At 33.7% G+C, this 16,424-nt stretch overlaps 1 protein-coding gene across 1 annotated transcript in view; it reads left to right on the top strand.

Annotated features, from left to right (window-relative positions):
• Positions 1-16,424, top strand: part of LOC142331514 (putative tubulin polyglutamylase TTLL2) — a 66,453-nt gene that overhangs the window by 3,748 nt on the left and 46,281 nt on the right. The window contains exon 2 of the mRNA XM_075377484.1: positions 13,323-13,496. Within this exon, the coding sequence (XP_075233599.1) occupies positions 13,425-13,496 (72 nt within the window). The 5' untranslated portion in view covers positions 13,323-13,424. The remainder of the gene's footprint in view (positions 1-13,322; positions 13,497-16,424) is intronic.

The following is a 16,424-nucleotide window of genomic DNA, read 5'->3' as shown; positions in this document are numbered from 1 at the left end:
TTACCCAGTGGATATAAAAAAGAATAACGTACTTGAAACCTTTGCGCATTTGAAAAGGTTTTCGTTTCTTTTTGATTGGAATAACAACCATTTTCAGAAAACTTAACTTGGATTAGTACCATGACAATGGAGATTTTATATGTATTTTTTTAAATTTTGCCTAGGGATATTATCATAATCAGGGATTATAATCATAGGGAATCATCGTAATTAACAGATGAATTTTATTTATAATTATTCAACGTAAAATTATTTTTCCTTAGTTACAAAGTGAACAGAACAATTATTAAGTATATATATATATATATATATATATATATATCGTTCTGTTAATTTACCATGTATCATATATATATGACCCATGGTATCAATTTTAAATTAAAATTTTTATACATTCATATATTTTAGTTAAATTTCTGTTGACTTTTTCAAGTAAAACTAACGACAAAACGCGAACAATTTTGTTTGATTTTAACATGAATAAGTACAAAAAAAACCTTCTGAATGAAAATTTTCACTCTTTTCCATAGAAAAAGATGATTATAAGTTATATTAATTTGCTTGTTTACACACAGTTACAATTCTTCTTAAGACATATAAAAAATCTGAGGTACAGTTGGCACTAATGAGTTGCTTTCTCTGGCAATAATGATGTTCATCACACATCCAATCCATATTGTGTATGTAGTCGCTTGTAAAGCTGAACAGCATCTACATTTCATTATGATGCTACAGTATATTAGCCTTGGTAAAGAAGGCAACAAAAAGCCACTCTAGTTCTAATTTTCTTTAGTAAGCCTGGCATGGGATGCTTATTATAAACAGGATTAGTATTTTTTTGGAATAACTTTCGCTTACATCATTCTAAATGCATTAAAACTGGGAATAATAGCATAATAATGCGATGAATAATTTTGCTTAATTATTTAATTCACTTATACTTTGTCTTTTCTTTTTACGAAGTTCTATTTTTTATTATACTTACTTCTATAAAGGAGTGAAATTCTACTCTCTTAAACATCTGCTGTTAAAAAGAACAGTTGAAAACATAAAATGCGTTCATGAAATACAAATATTCTGAAGATATCCTTATTTTATATATATTCATCAAGACGTATTGTTTCGAGGTGCCTAAACTGGAGTTGCTTTCCAACTTGTTGGAAGGTGGCTTCCAACAAGTTGACTTGTTGGAAGAGGTGTGCTCTTAAAATCAGGAAAGGATCCGAGTGAGGTCAGCAGTTATCGGCCCATCAGCCTCTTGCCGGTAATCGGCAAGTTGCTTGAAAGGCTACTTGTGGACCGGCTCTAGGAAAGTATCAATATAAACTCATTTCTAAATCGAGGGCAGTATGGCTTCATGAAAGGAGTTGGCACCGAGGATTGCATTTTAAATGCTTTCGCCGAGGTGGAAAGTGCCGACTGTTAATATGTTTTGGCAAATTTTATTGACATAGAGGCAGCATTTCCTTGCTTGTATTGGTGTTCTGTCCTGTATGAATTGGAACGCCGCAATGTACCCGTAGCCCTGCAGGCCGTAGTACGTGACTGCTTGTCGGATCGCACGGCTGTGTTTAAGGATGCGCACCTAGTTGTGGAAACGTCCGTCACAAGGGGAAGCCCGCAGGGCTTCGTTCTTGGTCCCTTGCTGTGGAACCTGGTATTTGACGGATTTTTGGGACTGACATTCCCGGATGGAATCACGGCCTAGGTTTTCGCCGATGACTGTCTCCTGTTAGTTCGTGGTAAATCACGATCGCAGCTAGAAGACCGAGCGCAAGCGCCTTTGTCAACGGCAGAGGGCTGGATGGACATTCAAAATTTAAGGATTTCTTTGCCCAAGACAAAGTTAATGCTTCTCAAGGGTGCAGACAAATTATCACACAGTCGTAATCCCCGTATTTAGTATAAAGGTTGTATATTCAGCCGAGTTCGAGTTCATAAGTACCTAGGTGTTTTGTTTGATGAGAAGTTGCTGTTTAGCAACCACATTAGGCAAGTAGCGGCGAACGCCGTCTCTGTGATGCACAAACTTAGGAGGATTGCTCGAAAGGATTACGGACTGCCGAGGCGTCAATTTTACATGATGTACTGAAGTGTCTTCGAAAGTATGACCTCTTATGCAGCGTCCGTATGGGCGCATAGATTGGAAAGAAATCGAGCACTTATTCAAAATTTAAGGAGTGCCCAGCGCAGAGCCTTAATTGTATGCACTGGTGTTTTGAAAACAACCTCCTACGAGGCTACCACTGTCTTGGGAAAGGCTCTCCCAACCGATTTAGTGATGAAAGTTCGGGCGGCCATGTGGAAATTGCGAAGAGGCAGGAAGGCCGAGATATTTGCGATGCGGTTTCGAGCTGGGCCTGTACCGGAGCGGAACGGTGATCTCAATGCACCGGTTCTAAATTTCGAACAGTTGCCCAACTCCCGCCTGCGGAGGAGGCTTTACAGCCTCGCGATGGAAGCATGGCAGAGAGAATGGTACGCCACGACTAAGGGAAGGTCCTTGTATAGATTTATACAGGATTTAGGAGGATGGTATGCCTCTTCTTCGTTTTTAAGGGTAACGGGAGCCCGAGTGCTTTCCAACCGTTTAAATTTAAACCAATATTTGTTTCGCTTTACCCAGGCAGCTTATGTGCTGTGCGTCTGCGAGGAGGACCAGTCGACCGACATGATCTTCGACTGCTGAGCTCTTGGGGGAACAGAACTCAGGCCAGCCTGGAATTTAGAGGTCAAAAGGAAAATTAGCCACTCAGCTAAGCGGCGAGTGAATGTGGCGAGAGCCGCATTGTCAGACCGAGTGGGAGTTCCTTGATGAGGTCGCTTTGTTCAACCGACATCAGTAGTTTACCTAAGGGAAAAGACTCCTACCGCGCTGCTGTAGTAAGCTGACCTAGTGAAATGGCTGGCTACTATCCAGATTAAGGCTCTAAGCGCTTTAATGAGGGACAGGTACTTGCTGGCATTCAGCGGCCTAGGCGTGGCAGCGAATTGCTCTCTTTGACGAGATAAATTAAGTATTGATAGTCATATATGTTTTGGTAGCCGACGGGGTGCGCCTACTCATTTTAGTGATATATGATAAGTGGGCGGTGGGACACACAAGCGAGGGCTGTATGGTACCACGCTTATTCTGTTCACGTTTTTAGGTTAGCTCTAGGAGCTAGTTAGGACACTGGTTGCTAAACTGTTTCGTGGCTCAGTAGCCATTTGTGACACAGACATTCGGTCTTATGCTTTAGGGCGACCGAATGGGGTGGTGGCGGGAGAAATGCCAAACAAACCAAATACGTATTATTTGATTAATTCGTTTCCAGCACACTATTACACGATTAAACGGTTATTTCTCTTTCAGCCATACTGTTACATTATTTCCAATGATTTTGTTAGAATTAGATTACATGTCAAATATAAATACTACAACATTGTTTAAAATATCTTATGAACTGTTTGATATTCTTCAAGTTTGACATTAAACGAACCTTTGCTAGCATTAAGACATTACACGTACGTTTCAAAAAAATATATATGTCAGCAATGATTCCATTATAAGTAATGAAGTTTTTAACTGTCAGAAAGTATTAGCATATTAAAATTTCTAGAGTAGATTTCATGAATTCCGTGATTTTAAGAACTAGCTAGTCTCTTTAAACAAAGAAAATTGAGTTTTTGTTCTGAAATGAAGGATAGGTAAAGAATAAAGGATAGGATTGGCGAATGACTTCCTTCGCCAATACTTAATCTGTATTTACAAAATACTATCCTATTTTTTTTTAAATATTAAATAATATTTAAATCTGGTTTCCTTTTTATTTAGACATTGTTATTAATATATTTATACGATTTGAAAAGGTATCGTTTTTATAACTCGAACATGGTAATTTATTAATAATAATCGTACACCGGAACTGATTTTTATGTATCACAATTGGCACATACATCATAGGTTGGAAACCGATGTGTATAACAATACAAATAGAATATTAAATAAAATTTTATGTAACCTATAATTAAACAAATATTAAAAATAAAAATAATTAACTTTTTCGGTACTTTTATCGAATTCCGACTCCACTATTTGTACCCTTAGAATCGGTGGCTTTTCAAACGAATCTCTTTATCCATTGTTAATTTACGTGCTACTGCGCAATTTCAACTTGAAATCATAGAAGATTTATTTAGACTTCTACAGGACGACTTTCGGCGGCCAGGTGTCCCTTATTGTATCAAGCATTTCCTGTAATAGATTCTCATCCCTATCATGCGACATCACGGGAATTCGGCGAAGGAGGATTCCATGTAGTGACTAGCCTTTTATGTAGTGCCTTTTATTTCACCATTTCAGTGACCTCTTTCACCACAAGCGTTCAATATTTTGAATATGAGCACCGCTGTAAGGTTTAACAAAATGGTACTGATGGTTAACACTACAATGCAGAACTCTTCCGTTTCCAGTGCATCGGTTTTGTATGCATAACGGGAATCTAATATATCCTGACCTGCAGGGAAAGACATCCGCCTTGTGACGATTCCGGTCGCCACACCACCCAAACCGTTCTTAGCCTGATGATCTTTACTGGAGGATGTATTCTAGCCTCTAAACGTGATAATACATCACGGCCATCGGTTTGGCCTCTGCCAGGATCCCACCGGTGCAAATACCTCGGCAGACATTTCCATAAGTGTATTTACACAACTTACTATCGTCTTTGTATGGCGTTCAACTGTAACTTACAACCCTCAACTACTAAATTAACCGATTCGCAAAAGGGCGATCCTCGCACCGTCATCTAACACCGAAGATTTCACCCAGAAACTCTTCCCGTATCTATCTTTAATTATTCTATGCACTCAGATCATTACTTGATTGAGCCTTTAGATACCAAAAATACTATTCGCACATCAGCAAAACAAGTGTTGATCACAACAACTACAGATTTGTCTTACAATTCAATCTATTCAAAGTCCTCTTTTTTTACTTAAAAATCAAGAAACAAATTCACAAATTTAATAAGCTTTTAATGAAAACATATCTTATCTCTCTTTGGTTCGCTTTCGGGAACGAGCCCCCATACCGCAGCACAATCACAGAGTTCTCATCACATCCGTTCTAATCCTAACAGCGAATATCTCAGCTAACAGGGGTCGATGTCAAAACTCCTCCTCTCTTAGCTAAGTAAGTATCTAAGCGGACCCTTAGCTATCCGGGTTGCTATTCAATCTATACATCTATAACAGCGCATCAGATCCCTTCAGCCATACTCTGCAGGATTAAGAATCTCAGGAAGTCAACAACTATGTTCCATGGGAATCCAGTACATCTTGACCCCGATGGGAAGACACCCACCTTGTTACGGGTCCAACCGTCACGCCATCTCTTCCGTACGTAGCCGTTAAGGGCTTTACTGGAAGTCATCTTAGCCTCAAGACATATCTCATCAGGCCGCTGTCAAGATGCCACCGATGTGAATGCCACAAGCAACATTCACATCGGTGTACCGCGTCTAGCTTGAACCCATAATCATAAATAATTTTATCAGGTCCCAAACAGGACCACCCGATTGAACTGATACAACCACTATCCTACATGGTGTTAGGGATGAGTTCAGCACAGAATTCAGGAATCCAGTACAATATGCTCCCATCATTAATGTTGTCTTCGATAGCAATCAGCAGCATTTGAATGGATCTGTCAGCAACTTTCACATTGAAAGACTCGCCATTTTTACGATAAATGCCGCCGAAGATTATTTTTCAAAAAATTAAGCCGCCGTCATTGTTATGGGTAGACGCGACCAGCATGATTTTTGCACCTCGAGAACAGCGACTCATCGATGTCGACGACCATACCGTTCCCTTCCCTGTTTTACACAGGTACCTTGCTGTACTGTTCAATATAATCGATAGATACTTCTCAATGAAATTATTCCAGTCGATTACTGTATTCAGAGCCAATACCAGATTCACGGTAAGGAAGAGCAGCATTAGACAGTTCGAACGCCTAACTATCTAAAAAACAAACGTATGACGGCCACTAAGCTGAAGTTAAAATTTTTCAGCCACATACCGACACGGATATTATTTTTTGACCGGCAAGTACGTGTGTTGAATATCTCACAACGCCTTCAGTTTCGTAATGGTGCACAGCGTGTTCATTTTGGCAAGTACCGGTAGAATACCACGTAATTACAGGAATTCAATGGCATCATGTTCGTTAGTCGAAAAATTATAAACATTCATGATAAATGTCGGTATAGAAATTAAACTGCTTTCACGATAAACGCACAGAACTCACTTTAGTTAACCGGATGCAATAAATTAGATACTAAAAGCGAGTCGGATTTAGGTCATTGTGATAAGGAAACTTACTCTTACATTATACTTTCCGATCAAGGCATTCAATCTTTAAATAGCATTCCTATATTGTTAAAAATTGAATAAGTTGAATATTTAAATAAATAATCGATGCGCCGTTATTCGATAAAGTATGCATTTTTCATGGCGTAAGAGTTTTGAAAAATCTTTCATGCAGATATTCCAGAAACATATAAAAATATTTTTTTCTTATAATATATTTTATTTAACAAAAATCTGATATTTTTAGCCAGATAAGAATTTTACATGTAGAACACACACGTACATATATTACTAATACTAGCTCAGCAGATATATATATATCTGTACATATTTCATGTATTATCATATTATTGTAGGGTAAGGAGAGGATGTTTGTACAGTCACGAAGCTCGTTAAGGATGGTAAATTGTACTAAGAGTGAGAGAGAGTGACGTATATAGAGTGAAGAGGATAAGATTGGCTCGGTATGAGAAAGTAGAGGGGTCCCCATCACATGCAATTTATCTACCTTTTCATTTATAGGCTTAGTACTGAATGTTAAAACGCATCTGGTATTAAATTCATATTACAAAACCATCTGATATTAAACGTAACTCATAGGGTTAGTTAGTAATGTTTTCATGTCACAACTAATGACATTTCGGATTGTAAATAAATTATTAAACGAATTAAATTAATAATTTATTATTTCAGTCAACTGTTTGCTTTTTATGTCATTATTATATCAGAATTATGGTAAGTTATTTTGTTTACTTATAATCTCATTGTATCATATACGTGTAATTTACTCCTTACGTAAAATGTTCGTGTCTCCGCAACACTCCACCGAAGTAGACTCTTCAGAAAATGATAATCTACTACTTTTTCACGTATAATGTTTAATTTTCATTAATTTTATTTAAATTATTTTACTTTGCTTTTGTTCAAACAATTGATAGAATGCGGCATGATGGTCTTTTTCAGAAATTACTTTTCTTTATCAAGATTACAGTCTTATAACTCAATAAAGAATATATAAAAACAAATTAAGTTTCATGAAATCCTCTATTACATCTATTTCCACTTCTGTATCACACAGTTTTACAATTTTTTGTGTTTAAAATAAAAAATACTACTCCTTATGACCAGTATATTTGTATTCACTTCTCATTAAACAAATGGTATCTATTTAACCGACCTATCAGTTAATTATTGACTTCAAACTCCTTGACAACCTACAAACAGCTAAAGCAACAATGGAATAGAAATTAAAAATATATATATATATAAAATATCAGCAATGTTACTGTTCTTTTTCTGCATTTAACTCATCATTTAATTCATTGGACCTCAAAATTTCAAGAAATATTAACTTTTTGGGAGAAATCAAAATTTTTTAAACCAAACAGTCAGAAAAGTAAAAATTATTTACATTTAAAAATATCAGATATAATCAGTTTTTTTTGTACAGATAATATTTTACAACCGTAGACACAATAGTTTAGTCTTTTTATGCGAAAATGCCAACTTAGGATCCCGTAAATATCACTTCTTTCTAAAGTTTTTCTTTTCTTTCATGTGTTTTACATTTTCTCGGCATTTTATACTTTCCTTCTTTTTTGCCACAAGAACTTTTGTATTGTAAATTATTCTTCGGAAATTATCTGTACTAAATGTTAATTATAACAGTCTTATCCGGTGCATTCGGAAAGAAACTGAGCAGTTTTTTTTTGTCTTCAGTCATTTGACTGGTTTGATGCAGCTCTCCAAAATTACCTATCTAGTGCTAGGCGTTTAATTTCGGTATACCCCCTACATCCTACATCCCTAACAATTTGTTTTACATATTCCAAACATTGGCTGTCTGCACAATTTTTTCCTTCTACCTGTCCCTCCAATATTAAAGCAACTATTCCAGGATGCCTTAATATGTGGCCTATAAGTCTGTCTCTTCTTTTAACCATATTTTTCCAAATGCTTCTTTCTTCATCGATTTGCCACAACACACCTCATCATTTGTCACTTTATCCACCCATCTGATTTTTTAAATTCTCTTATAGCACCATATTTCAAAAGCTTCTAATATTTTCGTCTCAGATACTCCAATCGTTCAAGTTTCACTTCCATATAAAGCTACGCTCCAAACATTGGCTGTCTGCACAATTTTTTCCTTCTACCTGTCCCTCCAATATTAAAGCAACTATTCCAGGATGCCTTAATATGTGGCCTATAAGTCTGTCTCTTCTTTTAACCATATTTTTCCAAATGCTTCTTTCTTCATCGATTTGCCACAACACACCTCATCATTTGTCACTTTATCCACCCATCTGATTTTTTAAATTCTCTTATAGCACCATATTTCAAAAGCTTCTAATATTTTCGTCTCAGATACTCCAATCGTTCAAGTTTCACTTCCATATAAAGCTACGCTCCAAACATATACTTTCAAAAATCTTTTCCTGATGTTTAAACTAATTTTTGATGTAAACAAATAAAATTTCTGACTGAAGTCTTGCTTAGCCTTTGCTATTCGACACTTTATATCGCTCCTGCTTCGTCCATCTTTAGTAATTCTACTTCCTAAATAACAAAATTCTTCTACGTCCGTAATCTTTTCTCTTGCTATTTTTACATTCAGTGGTCCATCTTCGTTATTTCTACTACATTTAATTACTTTCGTTTTGTTTTTCTTTATTTTCATGCGATAGTTCTTACGTAGCACTTCATCCATGCTGTTCATTGTTTCTTCTAAATCTATTTTACTCTCGGCTAGAATTACTATATCATCAATAAATCGTAGCATCTTTATCTTTTCACCTTGTACTGTTACTCCGGATCTAAACTGTTCTTTAACATCATTAACTGCTAGTTCTATGTAAAGATTAAAAGGTAACATGAATAGGGAACATCCTTGTCGAACTCCCTTTACTCCCTTATTACGGCTTCTTTCTCATGTTCTTCAATTATTATTGTGGCTATTTGGTTTCTGTATATGTTAGCAATTGTTCTTCTATCTCTGTATTTGAACCCTAATTTTTTAAAATGCTGAATATTTTATTCCAGTCTACGTTATCTAATGCCTTTTCTAGGTCTACAAATTCCAAGTATGTTGGATTGTTTTTCTTTAATCTTTCTTCTACTATTAATCTGAGCCCTAAAATTGCTTCCCTTGTCCCTTCACCTTTCCTAAAATCAAATTGGTCTTCTCCTAACACTTCTTCCACTCTCCACTCTCAATTCTTCTGTAGAGAATTCTAGTTAAGATTTTTTATTCATGGCTAGTTAAGCTAATTGTTCTATATTCTTCTTCACCTTTATTTGCTCCTGCTTTCTTTGGTATCATGACTATAACACTCTTTTTGAAGTCTGACGGAACTTCCCCTTTATCGTAAAAATTACACACCAGTTTTTATAGTCTAGCAATCGTATCCTGCACTGCACAGTAATTCTGCAGATATTCCGTCTATTCCAGGAGCCATTTTGCTATTACTGAACAATATTGCTTTAGAATTATGTGATGCATTCTGTTTTTTCGGCGTTATGTTATTTGCCCTGTGGTTTCGTTGAACGTTGCACAGTAATAAACCAAGACGTTAGTTGATGCATTGTGCGTTTCGTGTTATTTCGTTTATTGGAATCAGTGGTTGCAAGAAACTTAGTGGTTCATTTGATAAAGGGTTTTCTCGTTGATTACGTCTTTCGTGAAGGTCCTAAGTATTCTGATTTAGTGAAGCACAAGTTTTCTTAAAATTTTCAAATACTCCTCCTTGATCCTCACCAGAATGCAGTTCGAAATATTATCGAAAAATTTCAGGCAACAGGATCGGTTGAAAACGCTGATCGAAGTCGAAGTCCATTTAAACTGCTTCTTGATATTTCAGATGCTATGGCCGAATTTCCATTTTGTAAGTTAGCACAGCAAGAAGATATCGAACTTGCTACCGCACATAAAGCTGCAATAAAAGAACTGAAACTTTTCCCTTACAATGTAATGTGTATTCAAGAACTGAAACCTACTGATCACGCAAAAGATTATTGTTAATCGTTTAACGTTCGTTTTATTGACTGAAATTCCGTAGGTATCTAGATATTACGTTTTTTACAGATGAAGCGTGGTTTCATCTGGGAGGGTATATTAATTCACAAAATACGTGACTATGGTCTAAAACTAACCCCCATGAAATACACGTGCAGTCTTTACACGAAGCGAAAATTGGAATCTGGGTCGGTATGAGTAGAACGCGCATTGTGGGTCCAATTGTTTTTGAAAATACAGTTAATAATTATCGTTAATGTGCTGTTTTAACACTTCATTAGTAAGTAAATAGAAATCGAAATCAATCATGGCTGGTGCCAACAAAATGGCGCCACAGCTCACACAGTTAGCAGGTCAATGACTTTTTCACGAAATATCTTTGGTGAACGAATCATTTCGAGGAGTTTTTTGGCTACACGATCGCCCGATCTGAATCCCCAGATTACTTTCTGTGGAGGGTCAGTGAAAAAAGCAGTGTATTGCAAAAGAACATGCACGACTGACGAACTAAAAACCGCAATAACGGCATATGTACGAACCATTTCAGTACATCAGTTGGTTAAAGTGTTTGAAAATAAATTGAAACTTGTGCAGCGTTGATTTTAGATGAGGTAATTTTCAACATCTTTTGCAAACTGTTTCAGTTGTAGTATTTGTTTCTACAAAATAATGAAATAAAAATACAAAGCAATAATTAAGAAAGTTTCGTCATTACAGTTTTAAAATTAAAGTGCACACCACCTTTCCGAAAGCTCTGTAAAATAAATTACCGTGGTGAACAGAATGAACGTATTGCTCATAGAACTGAGTATCACAGCATTTCAGTAGGCGTGACGTGCTTATATGCAAAGTTTTTTCATTACACCTCTATAATTCCAGTATTAGAAAATAGTATTATATAGTAAATATACTTTTTAATTAATTTTACTATAGTAAAAGTATTACTTTTTAATACTTTTTTTAATATACCAAATACTATTAGAAAGTATCTTAGCTTCCTAAGGAACATTAAATTATGTGAAAATATTTATGGACCCTTTGAGTAAAATTTTGAGGTATCATGAAGTTCTTATATACATCTGCCCTCTTGACCAATTGTATTCAAAATTAAATGGCATGACACAATGATTTTTGGTGTACTGCTATATTAAATCTCATCTAAATCGATCCATCCAGCCTGAGGATATCAGCCAAAAACCGACCCAACATACATCTTTCTGCAGTTTTTTTAATTCTAAAATTTTACTTTTTAGTCAGAGACGATCATGAAATGTCAAGACCTGCAAAACCCTGACTTATAAAATTTCACCTGATTAGCGTACTCCTTATATAGTGTAATACATAGGTCTAAAGCTAGACCATAATACATACAGTATAACTATGCAAATGGAAAAGTAAAAATTTAACAACTACTTAAATGCTATGGTTGAATGGTTGAACATGGATAAATACTGGCTTCCGCAGAGCAAATATAAAAATTATTTTACAAATCACAAGTTTAACGTTACTGTGGTAAAGTTTTAGAAATTTGCCTCTGACTAAAAATAATTAAATAAAAATACTAAAAATAAAACTAAAGGCATCGTAACAATGGGCATTTATAAATCGGGAAATTTTGAATTTATAGGGCAGATTAACCCAACATAAGCTGAAAACTGATTCACAAAATTATTTATTAGAAATTATTTTTTTTTTAAATCGTAATAATTAAAAGGGTGTTGGGTAACATACTTTATAGCTAGTAAATAAAAATTCAATATTTAACAAGGATAGGGAACCAATATCCAATAGCCTAATTAAATTTTTAATTTGTAAAACAAATTTTCTGACATTTTTCAATCGAAATCCCCTCTCTCACTCTCTCATTCTGTTTAGCCTGAACCATCGTAAGGTATTATTTCAGAGGATAAACGACGATGGTATGTATGAATGCAATTGAAGTGCAGCTATTTATATTCCCAGGTCGACCTAGATTTGTGGTTAATTGAAACCCAACCACCAAAGAACACAGTTTTTCAACTCCTGCCTTAAAACTTTGTTCATGGGCGGGGATATCTTTTTGATTGGTTTTATGCTATCTTTATTTTTCTTGAGATAAGTTTTATTTACCTGTCCTATTTAGGTAACTTAGGCGTGCACTAAGTTATGAAAGGTAATCTGATGTGGGAATTTAAAAGGTTCAGATGATTTCAAATTAAATTTACCTTTTCTACTAGCATAAGGTGAAATAACTTTTGTTATTTCATTTTTAATTTTTATTCTTATTCTAAAAATTCAGATAAAAATACTTGTTTTATAATATTTCTTATGCACTTAAGTTTAGTTTTAAATTAATTAATAATATTTATTTTCATTATTCCTTTTTTTTACCTTCTTTCCGTAAAGTTGTTGAATAATATGCTGCATTGGTTCAATACCTCGGTTAGTTTTAATTATTCTAAATATTTTATTGTCCGTTGGTTCATGCAAATAAATAAAAGTCTTTTATTATAATCTTGAACTTGTAATTCGTATATTTAACATTATTATATTAATTAATTGTACATACATAACAAGCACATGTTTATTCTCTGAAGGATGATATCAGACTTTTATTCTAGTCGGAGCCATCGTAAAGTAAATCTTTGCTTTAGCGTGGATACAGCCGAGTGAGCCGGCAGGAGCTTTTAAAAAAAGTCCTTTAAAATAAAATTTAAAGTTCCTCATTTAATTAACCCTGCGTCTTAACAAAATTGATGAATAAAAATGAATAATAAATGAAATTGATCACAACAGAATAAAATTAATAAACGATTTTTTAATATAATCGAAATGGCCGTTAATTGGAGAGTCATTTTTTTCCAATTCACTTCAGTAATCATTGTTCTTTACATTTTATTTATTATTAGAAAATTATATCTATTAAAAATTTTAAAAAATTGAAAATTATAGATGCATTCATATTTTTCAGGAAAGTGGGTTCAGTCGATGATTTATTTCATATTGAAGATTCAATAGCGATTGATTTTCATCGATGGTTTCGTAATATAAATATATAATTATATTATAAATTATGTCCTTTGAAAACGGGCCTTTTGTATTTCGAATAAATGATAATGGAAGTGGGCCAAATTTATTACTTCAGGTAAGTTAAACTTTATAATATTTATATTTATAATATTTAGTTTCCAGAAATTACTTTACCAAGAAAATTAAAAATTATCATTATTTTAATTACATTAAGAAGTTTACGATAGTTTTTTGTTTTAAGGGCTGGTATCACTGATAAAGAAATACTATAAAATATGACCTTATAGTGTTTTTTTGTGAAGATCTGTGATTTATGAGGATCCTTAATTCTATCCATTCATTGGTTACTATTAATAGTTGTATTTATATACTCGCTAAATGGTTAAAAAGAACTTGCTGCAATAGACCAAAGTCAGGCTCTGAGATACATACAGTTTATATAAAATGTTTTAGGACTAAGGCAATAAAAAAAAAAACTATTGATGCATCCCTATAGGCGAGTTGTAACTTGTAGAGAGAAGCTTTGTGAACAACATAACTAAAATTCATTCAGTTTGGGTTGTTGTATGATTATATCTGTTTTTGTAAAGATATTACTGTGCTAATTGTCGAATTTAAAAAAAAATAGAACAAAGAACATTGAATTCTGTTTTGCTCAGAAAAAACTTTTACAGAATCGTTTCAAATGATAAAGCAAGCACGTGACGATGAAAGTATGTCTCGTTCGAGCAGTTTTTTCGTTTTTGTGACGGTCAATATCACAAGAATGCGATGATGAAGGAGAGGCCGGCAACCAGTTTAGTGATAAAAGTATCGAACGCGTACATAAATACAAATGCTGTGTCTACCGGATGTAAATTACTACTACTGTTTACCAAAACGTTCTGTAACTTTCATTGGACCGATTTCGTCTCATGTAACTGTTTTTTCATAAAACCAAGGTTTGGTTCATTCTACAAGACAGTGCGCCAGATCAAACAACCATCATTGTACAGCAGTTTTTGGCTTACTGACAAGTAACAGTGCTATATCCCCCTCCACAGTCCCCTGAAACAGCCCCTGTTGACTATTCTTTATTTCTTAAAGACAATAAACTCATAAGGAGGAGTGATTTAAATAGATGTCATAGAAGAAAGTGTTACAAGCATCCTAAATGTGATTCCAAAAGATTTCTCGAGGGATTTTGAAAACCTTTATAAGCGATTAAATGTTTGTATGACGTTGAAGAGATACTATGTAGAAGCTTAAATACAAGTAATTTTTTTCTGACTTTTTTGCTGGTTTTATTGCCTCAGTCCTGGAAATTTTTGTATAGAATTTCTTTAAGGGATGATGCAACCTCTGCATCCTTTTGTTCCGTATTCTGTTTGTTATATTCTTTAAGAGGCAAATGTGAATATTAAATTGAGAATTTATCTTATAGTTTAATGAAAGAAAAAGAAAATTTAATGAGAAAGTTTATTCAAGAAAAATATTTTGATATTCAACTGCTAAAATGAAATTTATCTACAACTTAGAAGAAATTATTTAAAGTTAGCGGAAGCGTACACGATTTACCAAGAAATTACCTTAATCTTAAAAAAAAATAATTGTAACAACTGTTGGTCAAGTAATTGTTCAAAGCACGATAAAATCTGCACAAAAAACATATAAAATTTGACATTTTACGTAATGGTGAACCAAAAAATTTTTGCGATCACAGCAGTTAATATATATTATAAAAAGTATCAATATCAATATATTTTATTAAAAGTATCAATATATATTATAGAAAGTAATAAAAGATAACTGTCAGATATTTACATCTTTTAAAATGATACGTAAAAGTCTTCACAGTATTTTGTGTATTTATATTTGAAATACATTTTTAGTATTTTAATTTATTCGAAACGTCCATCGTATTTTATTTAAACAAAAAATTAAGGCAATTTTTTAATATTTTCAGTAATAATTTTAATATTAAAGACGATTAACAAACGATAAAGATGATTACAAAACGATATTAACGAGTTTAAACAAACTCATTTCCTTCATTATTTATGAAGCATTTATAAAATCGTTGAAATAACATCAATTAATTTCCTGTACTTGGCCGGCCTCCGTGGCGGAAGTGGTAGCGTCTTGGCCTTTCTTCCGGAGGTCCTGAGTTTGTATCCCGGTTAGGAATGGCATTTTCACACACGCTTGGAGCAAATCATACACGGTGGAGCCGAAGGTAAAAAAAAAATCCCTGTATTTGAAAGTTTATGAAAATGGCAAAATTTTTGACAAAATAATAAAATGGAGATAATACTACATTTATAGTTCTTGTAATTAAATTAATCCAAATTTGAAACCCTAATTTTAAGATCATAAATTCAATTACTGAGCTAAATTTATTCCTGTTTCTGATAAGTTTGTATATAACAGAAAAAATTGTATATAAAAAGTAGTTATAAATAATAAATATCCTTGAGTTGTCAACTAAATATAAATAACGTAATAAGACAAACGCGGTAAGAAAGTCAAGGTTATTTGGCAGATATTTTAACAATAATCAATTCCATTAAAACTACAAAAATAATTATATTATCTTGATGGAAATAACAGTTCTATTTTTGTTACAAATAAAACTAAAAACAAATTTAAACTTAATTTTCCTACTAACATGAAAACTATCTAAAAGAAACAATATTCTTCGGTATAAATATTATTCATATTACAAAACTATTTCAAGTTAATGATTGATGAAGTAAATAAATGATGATACAATAATTGAACGTTATTTCATTCTATAAGTTTATTGATCTTATTTATTTACTCTAAAACACATTACGGAAATCATATATACTTCTGCCTGAAAAATAAAATCTCTTATGACCTAATAAAGATCAAAAATCGTTTATTTTATTATTTTCCCAAGTATTGTAATCGGTCCAATTTGGACATAGACATTTTTCACCGGATCTTGACGTTTTGACACCTAAGGACCCAAAAAACTAAAAAATCAGATGGAAATTTTCCGAATGTTAATAATGTTTCTATGTACGTGTGTTCGGTGTTG

This window comes from Lycorma delicatula, chromosome 10, assembly GCF_047948215.1.
Source record: "Lycorma delicatula isolate Av1 chromosome 10, ASM4794821v1, whole genome shotgun sequence".
In the NCBI taxonomy this organism is placed as follows: Eukaryota; Metazoa; Arthropoda; class Insecta; order Hemiptera; family Fulgoridae; genus Lycorma; species Lycorma delicatula.
The sequence above is the reverse complement of the archived record's forward strand: the minus strand, read 5'-3'. Positions and strand labels throughout refer to the sequence as shown.